The sequence below is a fragment of the Lepidochelys kempii genome, chromosome 1 (genome assembly GCF_965140285.1).
Source record: "Lepidochelys kempii isolate rLepKem1 chromosome 1, rLepKem1.hap1, whole genome shotgun sequence".
NCBI lineage: Eukaryota > Metazoa > Chordata > Testudines > Cheloniidae > Lepidochelys > Lepidochelys kempii.
Genome location: NC_136380.1, coordinates 347949914 through 347971353, shown reverse-complemented (window position 1 = coordinate 347971353; position 21440 = coordinate 347949914). Strand labels below are relative to the sequence as shown.

The 21440-nt window shown below is 50.9% G+C and overlaps 1 protein-coding gene across 3 annotated transcripts in view; it reads right to left on the bottom strand.

The window, feature by feature from the left end:
• Positions 1-1239: 1239 nt before the first annotated feature.
• LOC140905487 (uncharacterized) overlaps positions 1240-21440 on the bottom strand; it is a 44979-nt gene continuing 24778 nt past the window's right edge. The window contains exons 11-20 of one of the 3 annotated variants that reach the window (XM_073328917.2): positions 20384-20567; positions 20005-20104; positions 18774-18892; positions 11825-11862; positions 10615-10727; positions 9955-10103; positions 8677-8771; positions 3467-3545; positions 2613-2721; positions 1240-1961 (exon numbers count right to left, since the gene is read on the bottom strand). In XM_073328917.2, the coding sequence (XP_073185018.1) occupies positions 1888-1961; positions 2613-2721; positions 3467-3545; positions 8677-8771; positions 9955-10103; positions 10615-10727; positions 11825-11862; positions 18774-18892; positions 20005-20104; positions 20384-20567 (1060 nt within the window). In that variant the 3' untranslated portion in view covers positions 1240-1887. Of the gene's footprint in view, positions 1962-2612; positions 2779-3466; positions 3546-8676; positions 8772-9954; positions 10104-10614; positions 10728-11824; positions 11863-18773; positions 18893-20004; positions 20105-20383; positions 20568-21440 lie in introns of those variants that run through there. The other 2 variants (XM_073328920.2, XM_073328918.2) reach the window with 2 other exon arrangements.

Here is a 21440-nt window from a genome sequence, read left to right as displayed (position 1 = left end):
TTCAGGTACTCCAGGGGAACCCAGTTGGGAAATAAATCCTTTTAAGGCACAGTTTGGGATGTAAAGTCAGGTACCCCAGAGAAGGAAGCTTTGGGTACTTGTGCTTAGCTCAGCCCCCAGGTGCCCAGGCATGGATTGTTCTGGGGCCTTACCCTCTGGAGTACTTTTTTGTCCTCATTCAGTGAGTGGTTGCAGGACTTATTTACTGCACTGACTAATTTCCTTACTGACATTGCTAGAGCATTCTCACACCACTGTCCATGCTTCCAACATTAGCTCCGCCTTAGCCCAGGGAGCTGGTATTAGGCACCTGTGAAAGCTAGCGAAATAAGACCCAGACACATGAAGGCCAAAATTGTCAAGGGTCCATTAACTACAGGCACCCCCCTGGAGACACCTAGAGCCAGACATTGCAGCACATTTAGTGCAGTATGGCCAAAGCCCAGCTCCACTTGCCCTGAACGCTCAGGGTACGTGGCAGTCTAGCCCCAGCTGCTCCTGTTCAGTGTCAGTCTAGCATCCTCTAGGAACATGGGGGCAGAGGTAGGGATAGAGTCTCCCCATCAAGGTCTTCAGGCACAGTGGAAGTCAGGGTTTGTCTGATTTAAAGCAACCCAGGCTTTAAGTTGCGGCACACATGGTTTTGAAATACAAAGGGAGCAACTCCTATCAACCATGCTCTTAAAACCTAAGAAGAGATACCAAAGGCTGAGCCCTGTGCCCGCGGCTGGCTTATTGACACCCCTAGCGCACAGATCTAGGGCTAATGCAAGACCGCTCTGCCCTACCAGTAGCGCTGCAGTGGGACACAGGCTATAACCACTGCTCTAGAGCGGGGAGGGAGATTTAAGAAATGGCTTCTCACCGAGAAGCCCAGACTAGGGAGCAGCAGCAAAGTTTAACAAGAACTCACCTGACAGAAGCATCTCTTTAGACCATTCTGCCTTCTGGTCTGTACTAACAGAGGCAGAAGATAGACTCCGAGCAGAGGACAGAGGCCTTGAGTGATGGCGGGATGTTTACTCCAAGGAAAGGGTCTCTTAACAGTTGGCTTCTCCCACCTCACATGGGTTGTGCTACATGGAGACTGATCATCAGGCCTAAAAACCTATATTGTCCCTAAGTTAGTGGTGTGAAGAAACCAGATAGGTCAGTCAACTACAATCCCCCATATCCCTGCATGTGGCTGCCTGCAGAGACCCTTGTTTGCCCCTTTAGATACAGGACCAGATCCAGCTTGTACAAAAACTGCTTTAATCAGAACAGTTGGGGGGGGAAAAAAACAGGATTCATTTCAAGTTACAGCAAAACCCACCTGTGTTATTTCTACAGGCCAGTGTTAGAGGCTGCCATGTGCATGACAAGCAGGTAGCATTCTGAAAAGAGTCCTCTCCTGTCCTCCCAGGATAGGTCTGTTTCAAGACAGCACCTTGGAGAGGGCACCACTTTCCCAGCAGCAAGAGAACAGCACATCCTTCAGAGTCTAAAGAGGACTCTTCTGTTCCTCAAAAGCCTTTGCCAACAACAGATTTCCCTCTAGCCACAATCCCAGACTGAGCTGTACTTTGGTACACAAGGAAGCACTCTGGCATTAAGGCTTCTTCTTCGGTTAAGAAGGCGTGACCAGACTACCACCACCACCACCACCACCCTTTTCCAGTGGTTAGCAATTCCCCAATTCCATCCCATCTTTTAAAACAGCTGGTGAAGGAAAAACAAACTCTGGTGGCAGGTTCTTTAGCTTCATGCAACTAATGGTTTTAGAGTAAAACCAGACCAGCCGAGTCCCTGAGAAACACTCAACATTTGTTAACAGAAGCTGCCCTGGGGGGTGGGAGGGGGAAGTCTTCTCCCAAGAGAAGAACACAAGGTCCATGGAGTCAGGCCTCAGCAGCCAGCAGGGGAAGGAGCAAAGAAATACACAGCTAGGAGGATGAAGTAGACCATCACCAGCACTGTACCTGGGGGAGTGAGAACCACCATGGTTAGGAACTAGAGGACTGGAATCACACACTCAGTGAACAAGATGTAGGAAGGTGGATTTTGTACTAGATGGAACAGCTGCCAGTCTGCTCCGGACAGAATCTGGAAGTTCACACTGGGACAAGTGCTCCAGGATGTGAAACTACACTGTATCTCCAAGTTAAGGGACAGTTTAAGCCAACATTTGAGTGCCAGGTAACAGCACGTTATGACAAAAACCTTCTTTGGAGCTGCTTCCTGTGGGAATTGAGTCATCTACCAGTTAGAAGAATCCACTCCTGGGGCAGCAGATTTAAGTTCCAGTTACTGAGCCAGTTAACTGTGGAAACCCAACACCACATCATGAATGATCAGATGGTCTGAAGCTCCTACTGGGGAGATTAGTACAAAGGAAAGGGCCTCTCTGCTCCAAGAGTGGGATTGCAGTTAAGACTTTTTAACCTTAGAGCAATCAGATCTGGAGTCAGAGACAGACATTGGACACAGGGATGCCCCTTTTACACGGTCAATCCCGGTTCCTGAATGAGATTGCTCAGGAAGCGTGGGAATGTTTGTAAGCGGCTATGGGAGGAGTTGGATAGGATTAAAATTCTCATGGGAGAAGAAGACTGGCCCACATGGACGGTTACCTTGGAAGTAGTCACACTTGCCATCCATGAAGATGTAGTTCATGAGGACCACGCTGAACATGCTGGAATAGACATGGAGGTCACTGAAGACAAGTATGAAACCTGTCGGCTGTGGAAAGGTAGAGAGCAGTTTTCAAACCCTTGGTAAGTCAGCCATGGTTATGCCCTGCATGGACAGTCAAAGTAAATTCAGAAAGTTTGTTCTGCCCATTTAGACAGTCCCAATTCCTTACCCAGAGACTCTTGAAAGACTGTTTTCCACCCACTGCAATATACTCTACCTGCAGCAGTGTGGACAAACAAGCTATGCACATAGTGCAAAAAACAGTCACAAGAAGCTTAGTATTTTCAAGTCCATGATCAGGATAAAAATGTATTAACCTGCCACGTTCCCAGTCCCTGTGGGACAGCGGGAGGACTGGTTTTAGTCACTCTGGTTCACACACATTAGCAATAATCTCACCTGTCCCATCTGCTCCCCCTTAAAAATCTAATGAGCATGTTTGAGACAGTGAGGGAATTGTTAATTTGACTGTGCAGTCAGCCCACTGCTTGGGAACCTGGGGAATAGAGACTGGCTCTCCAAAAATCAGAGATGCTGGTGCAGGGAATCCTGCCTTGCAACTGCCTCCACCATTCCTACTCTAAGGATAGCGTAGCTCAGTGGCACCATTTCTCCAGTACCTTTCGCCAACACCAGCATGATGTTCCTATTTGAGTGACATTCTTAGGCGTGCAACCGTCAAACCCCTGCAACCATGGGCGCTTCCTCTTTCCCCAAAGCCCCAGTGTCCACAAGCCAAGTGGAGAAAACCATAGTAACCATGAAGTCTGGCTCCAGCTCCATTACTTACGTAGAAGATTGTGAAGAGCACCAGGATGGGAATCTGAAGCATGCAGACCTGGACAGCAATACAGCTCCCAATCTCAATACTAGGGAGGAGGAGCAGACACACCATAAATTAACCTGTATTCGAGGCTTCTAACACAGCATCTAGAGCTCCAGCGGGGAATACGGAGCCCCACTTCATTATACTGCACTCTTTTCCTGCACGCAGTAGCACCGGTCACACGTTTGAGGGGACCCGGCTTTCAGGAAGGGGCAGCGCTGTGTACCGCTCAGCTGTGCAGGAGGGCCATGTTCGATTTCATTAGGAAAAAGGATTTTTTGGGATCAGTTTCCAACATGGGCTGCAGGCCAGGTCAATCCTGCCCTGCGGACTCTGGTATGCTCAGCACCACCAGGCAGAGGAAAAGACAGGCTAGTGAAGAAGAAACAGAGCTCAAGAACAGGTTTGCAGAGTTGGAAAATGAAGAAGGGGCTCAGCTGGTAGTTGCTGAAGGTGGAAGGGCACGGAAGAAGAGAAGAGCAGCTAGTCCTATAAGAAAAGGGGAAGAGTCAATGGAGACTACACCAAATATGAGCCCCAGGAGGATACAGGATGGGTTGAAGAGGATTACAAGGGAGAATAGGAATGGAAAGAACTTGCAGCCAGAGGGAACAGGGGATAGACTGGAGAATAGCACCATCACCAGGAAAAGGCAGGTCTATGTGATCGGGAACTCTTTACGGAGAAGAATAGACAGGCCTGTAACCAGAGCTGATCCAGAGAATAGAAGGGTGTGCTGTCTTCCAGGTGCTAAGATATGGGATGTAGACCTGGAGGTTGAAAAGGATCCTAAAGGGAGCAGGAAAGAATCCCCTAATTATCCTTCACGTGGGAACAAATGATACGGCTAGATTCTCGCTGGAAAGTATTAAGGGAGACTATGCTAGGCTGGGGAAGACGCTTAAGGAAATCGAGGCTCAGGTGATCTTTAGTGGGATTCTGCCTGTTCCTAGAGAAGGGCAACAAAGGTGCGACAAGATTATGACTATCAACAGATGACTTAGGCAGTGGTGCTACAGGGTTTTGGGATGTATGGCCACTGGGAGGCATTCATGGACAGAGGACAGTTCTCTTGGGATGGACTTCATCTGAGTAGGGAAGGAAATAGACATCTAGGATGGAGGCTGACACAACAGATTAAGAGAGCTTTAAACTAGGAATTAGGGGGAGATGGTTGGGAGATGTCCAGGTAATCTCCACGCCGGATTTTAGCATTGAGAGGGAAGAAAACAAAGTAAGAAAGGATACAGCTGTGGGTAGGAGAATGGCTATAAGGAGGAAGGGCAGCGTGGATACCAGTCTAATAGGTTATACTGGCTGTAGAATGACCATGCCTAATAGGGTACAGAGTGTGAGCGAGGCCAAAACAGCAAAAATTAAGATGTTTGTACACCAATGCGAGGAGCCTAGGTAACAAAATGGAGGAACTAGAGCTCCTGGTGCAGGAAGTGAAGTCAGATATTATAGGGGTAACAGAAACATGGTGGAATAGTAGTCATTACTGGACCACAGGTATTGAAGGGTATGTGCTGTTTAGGAAAGACCGAAATAAAGGTAAAGGTGGTGGAGTAGCATTGTAGATCAATGAGGAGGTAGAATGTAAAGAAATAAGAAGCAATGAAATGGATATGACTGAGTCCGTCTGGGCAAAAATTACATTGGGGAAGAAAACTATTAGAGCCTCCCCTGGGATAGTGCTTGGGGTGTGCAACAGACCGCCAGGATCTAATTTGGGTATGGATAGAGCCCTTTTTAATGTTTTTAATGAAGTAAATACTAATGGAACCTGTGTGATCATGGAGACTTTAACTTCCCAGATATAGACTGGAGGACGAGTGCTAGTAATAATAATAGGGCTCAGATGTTCCTAGATGAGATAGCTGATGGATTCCTTCAGCAAGTAGTTGCTGAACCGACTAGAGGGGATGCCATTTTAGATTTGGTTTTGGGGAGTAGTGAGGACCTCATAGAAGAAATGGTTGTAGGGGATAATCTTGGCTCAAGTGATCATGAGCTAATTCAGTTCAAACTGAACGGAAGGATTAACAAAAATAAATCTGCAACTAGGGTTTTTTATTTCAAAAGGGCTGACTTTCAAAAATTAAGGAAATTAGTTAGGGAAGTGGATTGGACTGAAGAATTTATGGATCTAACGGTAGAGGAGGCCTGGGATTACTTTAAACCAAAGCTGCAGAAGCTATCGGAAGCCTGCATCCCAAGAAAGGGGAAAAAATTTGTCGGCAGGAGTTGTAGAGCCAGCTGGATGAGCAAGCATCTCAGAGAGGTGATTAAGAAAAAGCAGAAAGCATACAGGGAGTGGAAGAAGGGAGGGATCAGCAAGGAAAGCTACCTTATTGAGGTCAGAACATGTAGGGATAAAGTGAGAGATGCTAAAAGTCAAGTAGAGTTGGACCTTGCAAAGGGAATTAAAACCAATAGTAAAAGGTCCTATAGCCATATAAATAAGAAGAAAACAAAGAAAGAAGAAGTGGGACCGCTAAACACTGAGGATGGAGTGGAGGTCAAGGATAATCTAGGCATGGCCCAATATCTAAACAAATACTTTGCCTCAGTCTTTAATAAGGCTAAAGAGGATCTTAGGGATAATGGTAGCATGACAAATGGGAATGAGGATATGGAGGTAGATATTACCATATCTGAGGTAGAAATGAAACTCAAACAGCTCAATGGGACTAAACCAGGGGGCCCAGATAATCTTCATCCAAGAATATTAAAGTAATTGGCACCCAAAATTGCAAGCCATTAGCAAGAATTTTTAATGAATCTAAACTCAGGGGTTGTACCATCTGATAGGAACTATGTTAGCAATTCTCCAATTTTTAAGAAAGGGAAAAAAAGTGATCCGGGTAACTATAGGCCTGTTGGTTTGACATCTGTAGTGTGCAAGGTCTTGGAAAAAATTTTGAAGGAGAAAGTAGTTAAGGGCATTGAAGTCAATGGTAAATGGGACAAAATACAACATGGTTTTACAAAAGGTAGATCGTGCCAAACCAATCCGATCTCCTTCTTTGAGAAAGTAACAGATTTTTTTAGACAAAGGAAACACAGTGGATCTAATTTACCTAGCTTTCAGTAAGGTGTTTGATACCATGCCACATGGGGAATTATTAGTTTAATTGGAAAAGATGGGGATCAATATGAAAATTGAAAGGTGGATAAGGAATTGGTTAAAGGAGAGACTACAACGCTCCTACTGAAAGGTGAACTGTCAGGCTGGAGGGAGGTTACCAGTGGAGTTCCTCAAGGATCAGTTTTGGGACCAATCTTATTTAATCTTTTTATTACTGATCTCGGCACAAAAAGTGGGAGAGTGCTAATAAAGTTTGCAGATGATACAAAGCTGGGAGGTATTGCCAATTTAGAGAAGGACAGGGATACCCTACAGGAGGATCTGGATGACCGTGTAAACTGGAGTAATAGTAATAGGATGAAATTTAATAGTGAGAAGTGTAATGATATGCATTTAGGCATTAACAACAAGAATTTTAGTTATAAGCTGGGGATGCATCAATTAGAAGTAACGGAGGAGGAGGAGGACCTTGGAGTATTGGTTGATCATAGGAGGACTATGAGCCGCCAATGTGATATGGCTGTGAAAAAAGCTAATGCGGTCTTGGGATGCATCAGGAGAAGTATTGCCGGTAGGGATAAGGAGGTGTTAGTACCGTTATACAAGGCACTGGTGAGACCTCACACCTGGAATACTGTGTGCAGTTCTGGTCTCCCATGGTTAAGAAGGATGAATTCAAACTGGAACAGGTGCAGAGAAGGGCTACTAGGATGATCCGAGAAATGGAAAACCTGTCTTATGAAAGGAGACTCAAGGAGCTTGACTTGCTTAGCCTAACTAAAAGAAGGTAGAGATAGGATTGCTCTCTATAAATACATCAGAGGGATAAATACCGGAGAAGGAGAGGAATTATTTAAGCTCAGTACCAATGTGGACACAAGAACAAATGGATATAAACTGGCCACCAGGAAGTTTAGACTTGAAATTAGATGAAGGTTTCTAACCATCAGAGGAGTGAAGTTTTGGAATAGCCTTCCAAGGGAAGCAGTGGGGGGAAAAGATCTATCTAGCTTTAAGATTAAACTTGGTAAGTTTATGGAGGAGATGGTATGATGGGATAACATGGTTTTGGTAATTAAATAGTCATGGTAAATAGGCCTAATGGCGTGTGATGGGATGTTAGATGGGGTGGGATCAGAGTTACCCGGGAAAGAATTTTCTGTAGTATCCGGCAGGTGAATCTTGCCCATATGCTCAGGGTTTAGCTGATCGCCATATCTGGGGTCAGGAAGGAATTTTCCTCTAGGGCAGATTGGAAGAGGCCCTGGAGGTTTTTTGCCTCTCTCTGTAGCATGGGGCACGGGTCACTTGCTGGAGGATTCTCTGCTCCTTGAAGTCTTTAAACCACGATTTGAGGACTTCAATAGCTCAGACATAGGTGAGAGGCTTTTCACAGGAGTGGGTGGGTGAAATTCTGTGGCCTGCGTTGTGCAGGAGGTCAGACTAGATGATCATAATGGTCTCTTCTGAGCTTAGTATCTATGAACCTTCCCACCAAGGGACCGGTATGAGATGCAGTGCACCGACACACACCCCTGGGGTCTGGAACATACCTCAGCCTGGCCCTTCTCAGTGCATCTCCAAAAGCAGGGAGGGGGAGATCGGAGATACTTCACCCTGGAGTTTGTAATGGGCCGTTTTAGACATTTAAGGCTCTAGGAAGACTGGACTCTCTCTGCTTAAATAATCTGAGACAAGGAGCAGATGGCTCTTCCCCCTAGATACCATCCTTGGAAGCCAAGTCCTTTATTACAGTGAGAAGTGGAGAGCTACCAACACCTCCACATGGAAATCCACTGCTGGCTTGAACACTGGAGAGTGGCTTGGTGCGTCAGATTAATTGGTCCCCATGGTCAACTCCAGCCAGGGGCAGCTCCTCTTGGAGCATCCCCCTCGGTGAACTAGAGCATTAGGCACATGTCCCAGCCTCTCAGAGCATTAAAGGGAGTTTCCTACTAGGGAACATGGTGACGAGATTAGCATCTATCCATTTGCTCTATTTGAAGCCACGGGCTAGGACTAGCCTCTGGCAACTCATGCCAGCTCTTGCAGAAGCCCTGCGGGATTCCGGGGACTCACTCACCTCAAGCTTAGGTTGTTCTGCAGGGCAAACTGGATTCCATTGACTATCTCAGGGAGCTCGGGCACCATAGCCAGCACGGTCACCCCAATAAAATACTGCCAAAGAGAGCAAGAGAGAGAGCCATCACAGAGCTTGCGAACTGCTCTGCTTCCTCCACAGCCACGCCAGGGCTGAAGAGAATTAGATAATCCATTGATGGACCCATCTTCCATGGCTACTAGCCAAGATGGGCAGGGATGCAAGCCCAGGCTCTGGGTGTCCTAAGCCAGTGGTTCTCCACCTTTCCAGACGACTGTTGCCCCACCACCCATGGCAGAACCTAGAGCCCCACCGCCCGGGGCTGAAGCATGTAACTTAGCATGGGGGCCCTCTGTGGTGTGGGGCCCCAGGCAACTGCCCTGCTTGCCACCCCCTAAGGCTGGCCCTGCCCCTGCAACCCCCTCCCCCAAACCTGTCCCTTGACTCGCCTCGGGGTTGCGACCTCCCAGATTGAGAAACACTGATCTAGAGGAGTTGCTGTACCACCAGGTTGAGAGCCACTGTCCTAAGCCCCTGACTGCCAGAAGATGGATCACGGTTCTGTTCATTCCCTCTGGGGCACCTGGCACTGGCCACTGTCGGAAGACAGGACACTGGGCTACAGGGACCATTGGTCTGACCCAGTCTGGCCATTCTTATGATGAACTAGCCTCCCTAGTCTGACACAGAGCATTAGGTGCACTAGCTGCATTCAAACCCAGTCACGTGGCTAAACGGGGTCAACTCTCCCGTGACTGAGTGAGGCTTCCCCTTCAGAAGTTTGGGTGTCAGCAACCCAGGATTGCCTGCCTGTCAGGCAAGGGGCCAATGCAGGTGAGCAGAGACTGAACCTCATGGGGGCCTCAGGAAAGGGAGCTTGAAAACAACACAGTCCCGCTCTCAGCGGAGAGAGAACTTGCTGGTTAAGGACTGTGTTAGGCCAGGCTCTTCCTGCTAGTCACTAAGCGGCCCCAACTCCACACCTACCACATCAACAAGGTTACATGGCCCATCAGCTGAGCACCAGACAAGTCCTTTACCTGGGGCCATCGGGCTGGATTCCAAAGTAACATCATTCATAGTGACATCGGCATCCGGCCCTACAGCCTGCTCTGTGTGGGGGTGGCTCTGGGTTCTAGGCTTATCTCATGCATTCCAATCCAGGCTTTACGGGGCTACTCATCCACTCCACTGTGGTTCCCGGCAGGGTGGCTGCAGCACCACCGGTCCGTGGATCTGGGCAGGCCGAAGGCTCCTTACCTGAGACACGGTGGAGTTGGTGAGGATGGGGCTGATGTGCTCCGTGGCTAGGTCTGCGCAGGCGGACATGCACAGGGTGGAGAGCAGGAGAATGATCAGGGCCCTGCAGCGGGACCAGTGGACCACGGCGCTGTGATGGTGACCGGGCACTGAGGAAAGCAAGGAGGCATGTGAGCAGAGACAGATCCCCTAGGCACAGACTTGGGCTCAGCGATTGGGACAGGCCCCCCCCATCTACCCATCCCCACTCAACTGGTGCAGCCGATCGACACTATTAGCTGTCCAATTATTCCCCTGGGTTAGTCCTTCCAGGGAAGGGGGAGACATTACTGCCCAAGCTTTGGGTCGACACAGTGTTGCTCCCCAGTGGTCTCCAGTCTGCCACCCAGGTCTGGGGGTTAGAGCCCCTGCATCTACCCACTGTGCTACTCAGGCACTTCCATGGCACTGCAGGGCAGGTTCCAGATACCAGGTCCCATCCCCGCCTTGTGCACAGAGCCAGCGGCAAGGCCAGGAATAGGACCCAGGAGTCCTGGCTCCCAGTCCCCTGCTCTGGACAGCAGAGAGCACAGAATCCATCTACCGTTCTCCCGTCTTTTCTGAAGTGGGCCAGAGGAAAGGTCAGCCCAGCGCTCTGGGCCGGCCGCGGTGGGGACTTACTGTGGCAGTCGCTGATGTGAATGTCGTAGATGTGGGAGTGAGTCTTCAGGGTGAAGAAGAGGCCGATGAGGTAGGCGGCAGGAAGCACGAGGGACACCGTGTACACCAGGGGCCTGCAACACACCAGAGCTGCAGGGAGCTGGAAGGAGAACCCCCCCCCATTCCCCCTCTCCCACCAACTCCTGGGAATTCACCTCTGGCTCTTCCGGGGGGGGGGGCAGGGAGGAGGGGTTTGCTGCCTTTGGTCAGACTGGTTTCGGTCACTCTACAATGACTGGGGGCGGGGGTGAGACGGGTGCTACTGTCTGTCCCCCCTCCCCGGGCTCAAGGTGCTCAATCCTCAGGGCTCTGGCAGCATCCAAAGCCAGCTGGCTGCTAGATCCCCCTCCCCGCTTCTCTCCGCTAACCCTCTGGGTGCCCGGTCTTGCTTTCGCAGGCATCCGAGGGGATGCAGCAGCTTGGGGGGGGGGAGGGGCCGGGGGGAGAGATATAGCTCATCTCACACAAGTGGCCCCAGGGGAGCTAAGCCCACCCTCCCTGGCCAGGAGCCCTGCTCTCTGAAGCAACTTGCTGGAGAAAGCCAGGGTCAGAGTGGCAAGTGCGCTACACAAAGGAGCTGGCAGAGCAAGCAGTGGCCAGTGAGGAGGGAGACCTAGGAAGGATTAACCCTTCCTCACCCACATGGGATTTGAGTGCCCTAGAACAGAGCACCCCCCCTCCCCCGCGAGTACTAGCCGATGGGAATCAGATGTGGCCATTACATTAACATCTCCATGCTACACTGGGTCATCCTGCTCTAGCATCAAAGGAGCTGCAGAGATAAACGGGCCCTGTTGTGTCCATGGCTGATGGGACTTTGGGGGGGGGGGGGGGGGTCAGCTAAGAAGAGAGCAGCACGTGTTCCCCAGACACTGGAGACAGTCATCCCAACCCACCCACCCCCCGGAGACAGGTATTAGGCCCATTTTACAGGTGATGAGACTGAGGCCACATGGCTAAGCCAGTGGCAGAGCCCAGATCAGCCCCTGCTCCCATAGAGCAAGCTGGCTTGGCCCTCCAGGCAAGGCACCGAGAAAAGCATGAAAGCAAGGCAGCTTGGAAGGTGCTTGGGCAGCCCATTAGGGATCATCACAGCTCTCATGTGCTTCTTTAGTGGGGCCAGGGCTGACCCATTACGTCCAAGCAACAGGACAGACCGTGAGGCACTTACTGGACATGTTTGTAGTACAAGGTGCCATTGTTCTCCATCTGAAAAACAAGAACCACAGGATAGTTTGGTTGGTTCTCCTCTCACGTGCTCAGCGTAGGATCGTTTATGAATGGTGAGATGATACACTGAAGCCATGATCTCCACACTCACCCCCGTCTCCCTCCCCACAGATGCTAGCGAACAGCAGTTTGTTCGTCAGACTGGAGCAGAGCCCCACGCAGTGACCAGGAGAAATGAAGGTAACCTACCTGTAACTGGAATTCAACTGACTCTGCATATTCCCCACTAACGGGAAAGACTCCGGTACTGCTGAAACTAACTTGGAGACGGGAACAGAGTCCTAGCTGAACAAAGACTGAAGCAGTGCCTCGCCAAACCCTGCATCCATTAGCAGCCAAATCCAGAGCCTAGTGCTGGCTGGAAGCATGCACCGAAATCCAGACTGCAGATCTCAGCAACTAGTGCTTGTCTCAGCTGAGTGAAGGAAGCAGCCTCAGTGCGAGTGGAATCTGTGCAATTGAAGCAGGGACAGGAACTTTTGCTGGTGTGTAATACTCAGCAGTCCCCTGGGAAGAAAGTGTACGCCCTATGTTGTTCTTAGCATATGAAAAACAAAAACAATCTTGAGGTTTTATGAAGACTTAGTTCTGTCCGAATAACAGGCGAGAGCCCTTTTAGCATCCAATGTATGGAGGACAGATTCTCCTTACAATGGGGCTTGGTTGTGGGCAGTGGAAGTGAAATAAAACGGACTGATTTAATCGGAGGGGGAAGAAATCTGATGTCACCTTTGCTAAGAACAGGATCAGGTCTAAGGATTGCTTTGTCCTTGTGAAAGGTGGATCAGCTATGCGTGCGTGCAGTTCACTCATTCTCCTGGTGCCTTGAGATAGTTAAAAATGATGAAAAACCACTCAGCCAATGGTTTGATCAGAGATTTTATCAATGTGGTCAAAACCAAACTGAAGTCTCAAGAGGGCAGGGTCTCTAACAGAACAATACACATTTGATATAAATCTCAAACTTTTTAACCAAAACATGAACAAACAGCTGTCTACAGTCAACTAAGTAGGATACATGGAGTTAGCTGCCAAATGGACCTTTAAATTATGAGATATGCAACCCCGATTTTTTTTCTTTTCAAAAGACATTCAGCATTCCAGAACACAAGAAATGAAGACAGATCTAGGAGAATCAGACTTCCTCTGCACCCAGGCCTGAAACCTGGACCACTGTAGATGGCAGCAATTTCTGGTGGACCATTTTTTAGAGTTAACTAGTATGTCCTGCACAGATGAACACCAGTGCAGATTGCAGGGCCAGGTGAAAAATCCTGCTCCCCTCTTGGGACAGGAGACCGAGGGAGGTGCAGCACGACTGCCAGATAGCTGAAGGAGATTGGTAAACTACTGCCAAGGAGGCCAAGCCAGTGCAAGGAGGATCATCCTGGCCGTGTCCTGACTTATCTTCTGCATCAAGGGAAGCAGAGGAAAGGCATACATCAGACACCTCTTCCAGTGCAGCAGGAGAGCATCTGACAGAGAGATGTCCCTGCCTGGTCTGGAACAAATGACGACACTGTTGAACCTTGCTGTGAACAGGTCCACAAACACCTGGAAGATAAGGTCTCTGAGGCAATCTGCATTTGTTCTCCCCAGCCAGATGTAGGGCTGAAGGACAAATGTTGAGGCAGAAACACCTCTGCGCACAAGGGGGTGGAATGAGCACCCCCTGCTTGCTGAGATAGTACACTGCCAATGTAACACCCATTACTGCCTGCACAGCCTTCCCTTGTAGATGAAGAACACTGAGCCAGATGAACCGCTCTTAGTTCCGGTACGCCGATATGCAACGTTCTTTCAAGACGACCAGGACCCCCAAATTGTTAAGTGTCCCCCCACCCCCCGACTCCAGCTGCATCAATAGTCAACGTCTGGGGTGGACCCAGAGAACGGAACTGCACACCCTTGAGTGTGTTTGTCCTGTTTTTTCACTATGAGGGTGGTGAAACACTGGAATGCGTTACCTAGGGAGGTGGTAGAATCTCCTTCCTTAGAGGTTTTTAAGGTCAGGCTTGACAAAGCCCTGGCTGGGATGATTTAACTGGGAATTGGTCCTGCTTCGAGCAGGGGGTTGGACTAGATGACCTTCTGGGGTCCCTTCCAACCCGGATATTCTATGGTCGGCCACCAGTCTAGCAAGACCACGACATTCCAAGGCATGGTGATCCACTGAAGACTGTTCTGACTTGAACTGAGGTCGGGGACATCAAGTGCTGAATAGGTCTCATTCTCAGGTAGTCAAATGGAGTCCTGTGGGTAGTGGCTACCCTAAACCCCCATGAGACCCAGGAAGAACTTTATGCTCCGTGTAGGGCAACTTTGAATCTTTGATAGACATTTTTCAGAATGAAACAGTCGGTCCTCAGAAAAGCTCTCCCTTCTACGGAGTCGAGTACGGCACCCATAAAAGAAATCCTGTGTGTAAGACAGAGGATAGTCTTTGGGAGGTTGAGGAAAAATCTTAGGTCTAAAGAACAAGAACTGCTTGTGGTGATTATGTGGCTCAATGGGCGCACAGCAGCCAAATCGATAGTCAACTGTCCAGGTAAAAGTAAACAAAAAATACCCTGATTCCTCAGATGTGCTATCACCACAGACAGGCATTTTGCCAATTCCCCTAGGTGCTGTGGAAAGGCCAAATGAGAGCACCCTGTACTGGAAATGGTGCCCAGACACCACAAAATGGAACACACTTCCAATAGCTTTGTCAAATCATGATTGGAAATATGCATCCTTTAGACAGAGTCACAAGCCAATCCGGGACCAGCAGTGAAGGGATTATGGAGTCCAGTCAGCATACGGAACCAAAAGCTTCCAGATGCTCTTAAAATTGGGAATCGGCCCAAATCACCAAATCTCTTCCTTTTGCACCAGAAAGATAAGCCGGAGTAAAACCTTGACCCCTCTCTAGTAAGTGAGAGCCTCCTTGACAACTCCTACTAGAAGCAACATCTCCACACTTGCGAGAAGGATTGCCTAGTGAAAGAGTTCCCTGGAGAGGGATGGGGAGGGGGAGTTGGGAGGAGGCAGTCTTTCCAGTTGTATGGCATAGCCCTTTTCCATGATCTCCAAGACCTGTTGATCTGATATAACCTGCTTCCATGTGTTGATGAAGTGGGCTAGCCTGCCTCCAAAGGAAAGGGTAGAAGAGTACTGGTTGGTTGGTTCTTGACTCTCAAAGGTCTCACCAAAACAGAGGGTGGACTTGTCTGGGATGAGGATGCAGGCAGTTTAGATTTGGAACCTTGTTTGAAAGGCCTCTTTCCAGAATGGCTCTGTGAGGCTGCACCTTGTTGACGTGTGACTGGATGACCGAAGGTTGGGGTAATGCTGCCGCCTCCGATACTGGCAAGAGGACTGGAGGGCCTCCTTTGAGTAGATGGCATCGACCCCAAAGATTGAGTTGTTGATCTTATCTCTTTTAGTTTTACCAATGGTCTTTTCACGGAAGAGACTCTCCACTCCAAGACGACGCTCTCCCAGCTGACTTCGAGCATCCATAGCTAGGATGGAGGATCAAAGCAACGCACGTTCCTGATGGTCACACCTGATGCCAACGCTCTGACATCAGAGTCCAAAGCACTGAAGGAAGCCCTGAGGGAGTGTCTAGCTACTTTCTGACCCTTCAATAAGATGGCATCTACTGGCTGTGTCTGGTCATCAGGCAAGACCTGGAGAAAAAGCAACACTCCCCCGCTCTGCCCCCCATTGATGGGATGGGTAATGGGCCAGGACTGCCAGATAATTTGCCACCCTAACACGGAGGGAAAAGGAGGAGGGCATCTTTCTCCCCTTCCCCCACTGGAGTGGAGTGTAACTGTCCAGACCCCCTGTTGCTGGCAGCAGCCAGCATCAATGAATTCGGCACAAAGCAGGTATGGAAGGAAGATTCCCTTCAGAAGGAATCTGGTATAGTTCATTAGAGATGGGTTGTCAGTGGGCCCCGCAGAGGTGGCTGGCCCTCACAACTCATCCAGGACAGGAAGAGATATCCTACTCTTCGCAGTGGCACTGAGGACGTAAGATACTGAGAAGTCTCTTCCTCCAGTACTGCAGGGAGATTTGAATGGACACCATGGGATTCCCTAACTCATAGAAATGCACAGTATCCCCAGAAGGAGAAAAGCCTGATGCCACCCCTGCATTGGTCAAGTGATAGGTACAGCTTCACCATCAGGTCCTAAAAGCTCCTGTCCAAAGAGAGCAGCTCTTTCTTCATCCTCCTCAGACAGAGAGTCCCTGGTCTCTCTGTAGTGTCAATGGAACTGGGGGAGCAGGATCGGAGGATCCCTGGGCTTAAAGATTTCTTTGCAGATGAAGTGTTCCCTCTCCATCCATGCGGAGGATAAATTGGAGAGGACCTGAGGTGGTCCCTCACTAAGGCCCCAGGACTGCCAGGTCTCCCCTACTACTGGGTGTCAGGAACATGCCAATAGGGGGCAGACCAAAAGGGTGGTCAGAATCTCACTGCAGGTCAGTTCTTCCTCTATACTCCTCCTGGAGAGGGTCCAGACCTGGACCCGAGAAAGTATACCAAGGATAGTAACCGATGCAGAGGGAGGAATGGGGATTCTGCTCTTTGCTGAGGCCCTGTAGGAAGCCTAAGAGGAGGGATGAGAAAGGTCCTGGGAAGAGCCAGCGGGATCTGGTCTCTTCTTCCTAGGAAGTGATGAAGAGGACAATCCTGGAACCAAGGAAACATGCCTCCTTTTAGGAGCTGTGCGCCTTGCACCAGGATCCAAGGCATGCACCCGAGCAGAGAGAGACAGAAGTGGCCGGAACTGGAAACGACCGCAAATCCCAAAGTTTGGCCACCATTGGATCCGATGACCCGTGTGAGCTCCTCTCTTTAGTTACTGAAGCTGGAAGTGGAACAAGTTCCTGCTTCGGAACTGTTGTGGCCTTAAAGAAAGAAAAAAAAATCGGATGGATCTGCTAGCATTTCTGGTTCCCACGAATCAGAACTCGTGCTGGCGGTCTTACGTCTACGCTGCTTTTTCCTCGGTCTCAGCTGATGCTGCAGCGACGGTGCTGAAGGCCCTAATTCAGAGGCACTGCTTACATGTGTCTTCCAGGCAACTGCAGGACCAGGGGCTCTTCCAGCCGCAGGGGCTGCGTCGGGGTTGGACTGCCGTGAGGCATGAGGTACAGCACCAGCCAGGGCAGCTGAACTGGTCCTCAACCTGTCTTCCGGAACCGGACCAGTGGGAACCAACCACCCAGCCCTCAGTTAAGCCACACGATGCCTTGGGGCTTGACTGAGGGCTGCCGGAACTGAGTCCGGCCCAGACAGGGGCTGTGGCTTCTTGGAACCCTTCAGCTGACTGGAAGCAGAGGCGGCCACCAGGATAGAGGCTGAACGTTTAGACCTTGGAGCCGGAGTCTGAACGGATGCAGAGGGGCTAGTGTTGAGGGCTTCCTGAAGCAGGGAGTTGCAGATGAATCTCCATCCTGGCAGGCACCCCCTATATTGTCCTCAGTACATCGGGGATGCTGAGGGGAGAGGCGGGCATGAGAGCTCTAGCTGCCACGGCTGGACGAGGGTTCTGCTGCAAGACGCGCAGTACCTGTAAGTGGGAACGTGCCTTGCCACTTGAACACCGCCTCCTGCTCAGAGCTGTGCCCAGTGGGTATCCAGTCACCCCTGCTCAGACATGAACCCCTGGAAGGCCCATAGCACTAGTGCAGCTAAGGGACAGCAAACTGGAGTCTGCTCCTCGTGCAGCAGAGTTTAGTTCTCTTCCGGTCAGTTTTACCTGTACAACCCTGCTGAAGACAATGGGGCTGCACAGGAATCTGAGGAACTCTTGTGATCCTCAGACCCTCTTTCTGGAGACTGGGCACAAGATGGCAATAGCATGCGAGCAGAGAGTCAAGCTGGGTTGAGTTTGCAGTTACCAAAAGGACTGTTCTCCCCTAAGTTAGCAGGGTAGGCTGGAGAGACTGATCTGGAACCTCACAGTGACTTTAGAGTCTTACAGAAGACTTTTAGCTCCCCATATGCCTAGTGGAAGAGGAAGCAAGGAGTCTGGGTGCGTGCAGTGGAGAGAAAAGTGATCAGATTAATAAGAGACCTCCCCATTCCATGTGATCTCAGTCTATTCTCTCCTCAGCAGCCTCACCCCAGGCCCGGTGCAGGATGCAAGCGAGGAATTAGGAACGCCAACTCCCAGAAGCTAAGAATTGGACCAACCTGCTCTGTAACTCTGGCTGGCACACCAGAGTGTTTGAGTCCTGAAGGCGCACACAGAAAACCCTCCGCACGCAGCTCAGTCCTCAGTGGTTAGTTACCACCAAGCACAGGAAAGTCTGTCGGGGTGACCACCAATGCACCCCAAGGAGTTGGCCTGTAAAGATGCAGATCTCAGGGATGCCTCCACCCCAGAGGTGGCTGCATTTCAGTGTACAGGACCAGTAGTTTTGTACAGCATTTGTGCTGTCCAGAAAAGCAAGGCCCTTCTCTTCTTCTTGAGCAGCTGCCTGCTGATCATGAGTGCAAGTTTTGCTAGTTACTTGAATTCAGAACATCCTGTACACCAGGCATCACAGAATGTCCCAGTCTAGCAAGGGACACCTTACCCCTGACTGGGTCTTTCCTGTTCCCAACCCAATCTGGAAGCCCCTGTAATGCAGGAACACCCATTTTGCAGCAGCCACCAATCTCACCTGGAGGATTCACAGATCAACAAGGGCCAGACTTCTCTGCTAGATACACCCTGCCCCCATCAAGGGGGCAGACGCTGCTAGGCAGCCATGGGCACTGCAAGCTTGAAGAGGCCAGTGATCAGGCAGCAAATCCCCTGCATGGCTGGGCAGAGGTATCTGCAGGTCAACAGGCCCTGTACAAGAGCTAATACACTGACTTAGGTGCCCAGGTTTCCACCTACCAAGTCAAAGTGGCAATTCTGGCAGAGGTAGTGTCCCGCTGGACTCTGGGTAATGTTCTGGCATTCACCACAGACCAGCCTCCCATAGACTTTGGAGAACAGCGTTGGAGCAAACACGCCTGTCAGGGGAAAGAAAAGGGGATTGGAATGGATCCGGGAGAGGGGGTGGGGTCACATGACACCTTCGGCTAACGCTGGCAACAAGGCCCAGGGCAAGAGGAAAAGGGTCCAAGAGAGACATCACGCTTCCACTGGGAAGCTGATCAAGACTTTGGCCACAGAGACTGAACGAGCTGCAGAGCAGAATCCCACTCTGCTGTGGGCCAAATAAGTGCTGATTCTCCTCTCCAGCAGCTGGCTAAGAGGAATTCCCATCTATCTCCCTTCATCTGGGCCATACCTAGGAGATGGGCCATTAGGGAATAAAAGTCCCTTTAATAGGCTGTTCCCAACCCACCAGGGAGCCCAAGAACACACATCCTCTGTCCAAGGAACAGTACACACTTTCCCCACACTGCCCTGCCAGTGTGCTCTGACCAATACCTACGGCCCCACTCTCTGCACAGGAGTAGAGTTTGTGTCTATTCAATCCCTGGCTTTTTGATAAAAAGCAACACATTCTGACTGCATGGCCACTCTGATGTGGACACCTGCCCGCTCCCAGGACTTAGGCAGAGCCAAACCCATTTTAGGTCAGCCAGCCTGATGGAAGTAACAGCCCTAGGAGTCCAGGTGTCCAGTACCCAGGGGAGGTAAGAGGGGCAATACATTCTGCTCAGGGCACCCCACCTCTAGCTCTAGGAGCTGCGTTATGCACAGAAGGTTGTCCCACCCAGCTCCCTGGAACTGTGCGAACCTCCCTGCAATGATGGGCCGCAGCATTTTGTGAGCAGTGTGTAACTCCAGACACTGTCCCAGATTTGCCATAGGCGCTGCCAATTGAAGGGATAGAGCGGAGATGGATCTCCGCAAAAAACCCGCCTGAAACAAGGTCATAACCCCCAGGGGATGTGCACAGGGTACATTTATCCCCCAAGGCTGAAGCCCTGCAGCAGAGCTAGGCTTCACTGGAGAGGCCTCGAGATCGGAAGATGGGGACAGGCCGTAACAGCCAAGCCCTGCACAACAGCATGGTCAGTGGATGCGGCCAATACATTCAGGTTAGGAGACAGTGCATTGCGGTCTCATTCCTGGACCCAGGGCTTCAGCACTTGGTCAATTTCTTGCTTACCTCCCACGGAGAGGAAGAGCAGGGCAGAGCTGACGCCTGCCGATCTGCTGTTAAACCTCTGCTCCTGGTGGCGGATGCCTCCAATCACCATGCACAAGCCCTTGAAAGGAACAGAGGACATTCTGTTATCATCCCGAGCCATTGGGCCACCTCACCTGGAGTGCATTTCATTGCAGCCCAGCTAGCAAGGTAACCCTTCCCCCCACTCAGTTGTGTGTCCCACAATCACTTGCACGAGAAGCGGCTTCGAAGAGGAAAGAGGTCGGCCGGGGCGAGTCTGAACGGAGAGCTTGAGAAGAAAGCTGCCCGCTCCCAGGGCCCGGATCGACAGCGGAGCCTGGAGCACAGCTCCAGACCACGAGCCTCAGGCCAGACTCACCGGCACAAGGAGGACACAGCCCAGCAGGGTCCCCGTCAGGGCCGACTTCACAATCTCCTCGTAACACTTGTTCCCTTCCCGGGAGCCCTTGATCAGCGCCGTGATGTAGAAGGTCAGCTCTATGATGGAGCCAAAGGAGGCGTTCACCACAGCCCCCACCGCGAAGTTACTCTGAGCTGAAATACTAAGTCACACGAAGGCAGGGGGGTTAGCTAGCAGAGGGAGGCTCGAGACAGACCCTGGGTGGAAACAGTCGGATGGATCATTCAACATGAACAGCAGAATTCTGGCTACTGGTGCAACCTTCTATGTTGGAGCCACATGGCTCCCAACCCTCACAAAGGGTCTTTTTTTAGGGCAAGATTGCTTGTTTTAGGGAGGGTGCCGTCCTCCTCTGTCCACCAAATCTGTCCACCAGCAGGGCTGCAGTTACGCCCCTTTGTGCTGCACTCAAGCTAAACGGAGCAGCACTGAAGTGGAAACCCGAGGATCAGCCAAGAGCTGCTGGAAGTGGGGTCCCTTCTGCAGGCAGCGCTTGGAGTCAATGCCTCAGTCCAGTGCTAGGGGGCTGGACAGCTTAGCATCATCTCGGCAGGCCTTCCCATCGGGGGTACTGCCCGTGGCCTCCCTTTCTAGGGCGGCCTGCAGGGTTAGTGTAGGAGCAGGGGCAGATTAGGGTGTTAGGGGCCCCTCCCCTCCTGCAGTCCCCCTGCTCTGCCCAGTGCTCCAGCCGGGGCTTGCCCCGCTCCGCTTAGCTGGAGTGCTAGGCAGTGGGGTGGAGCGTGACAAGCCCCCACACCCCAACTGGAGAGGGTCTGGGCAGAGGGTGCCCATTTTTCCAGAGCCCCCAGGCCTGGGCCCCATTGGCCCAGTGGCCAATCTGCCATTGCATTGGGGGGCTGCATATTCCACCCCAGAGACAGCAGGGGCGGTGCCTGGATACAGAGCGATGAGCCAGCTACGCACAGGGACACTCCACCAGGAGTCCAAGAATCCCACTGGAAGTTCATGCCTTCAGCTGGATTGCACAGCGCCTATTGCAGGACTGATCTGCCCA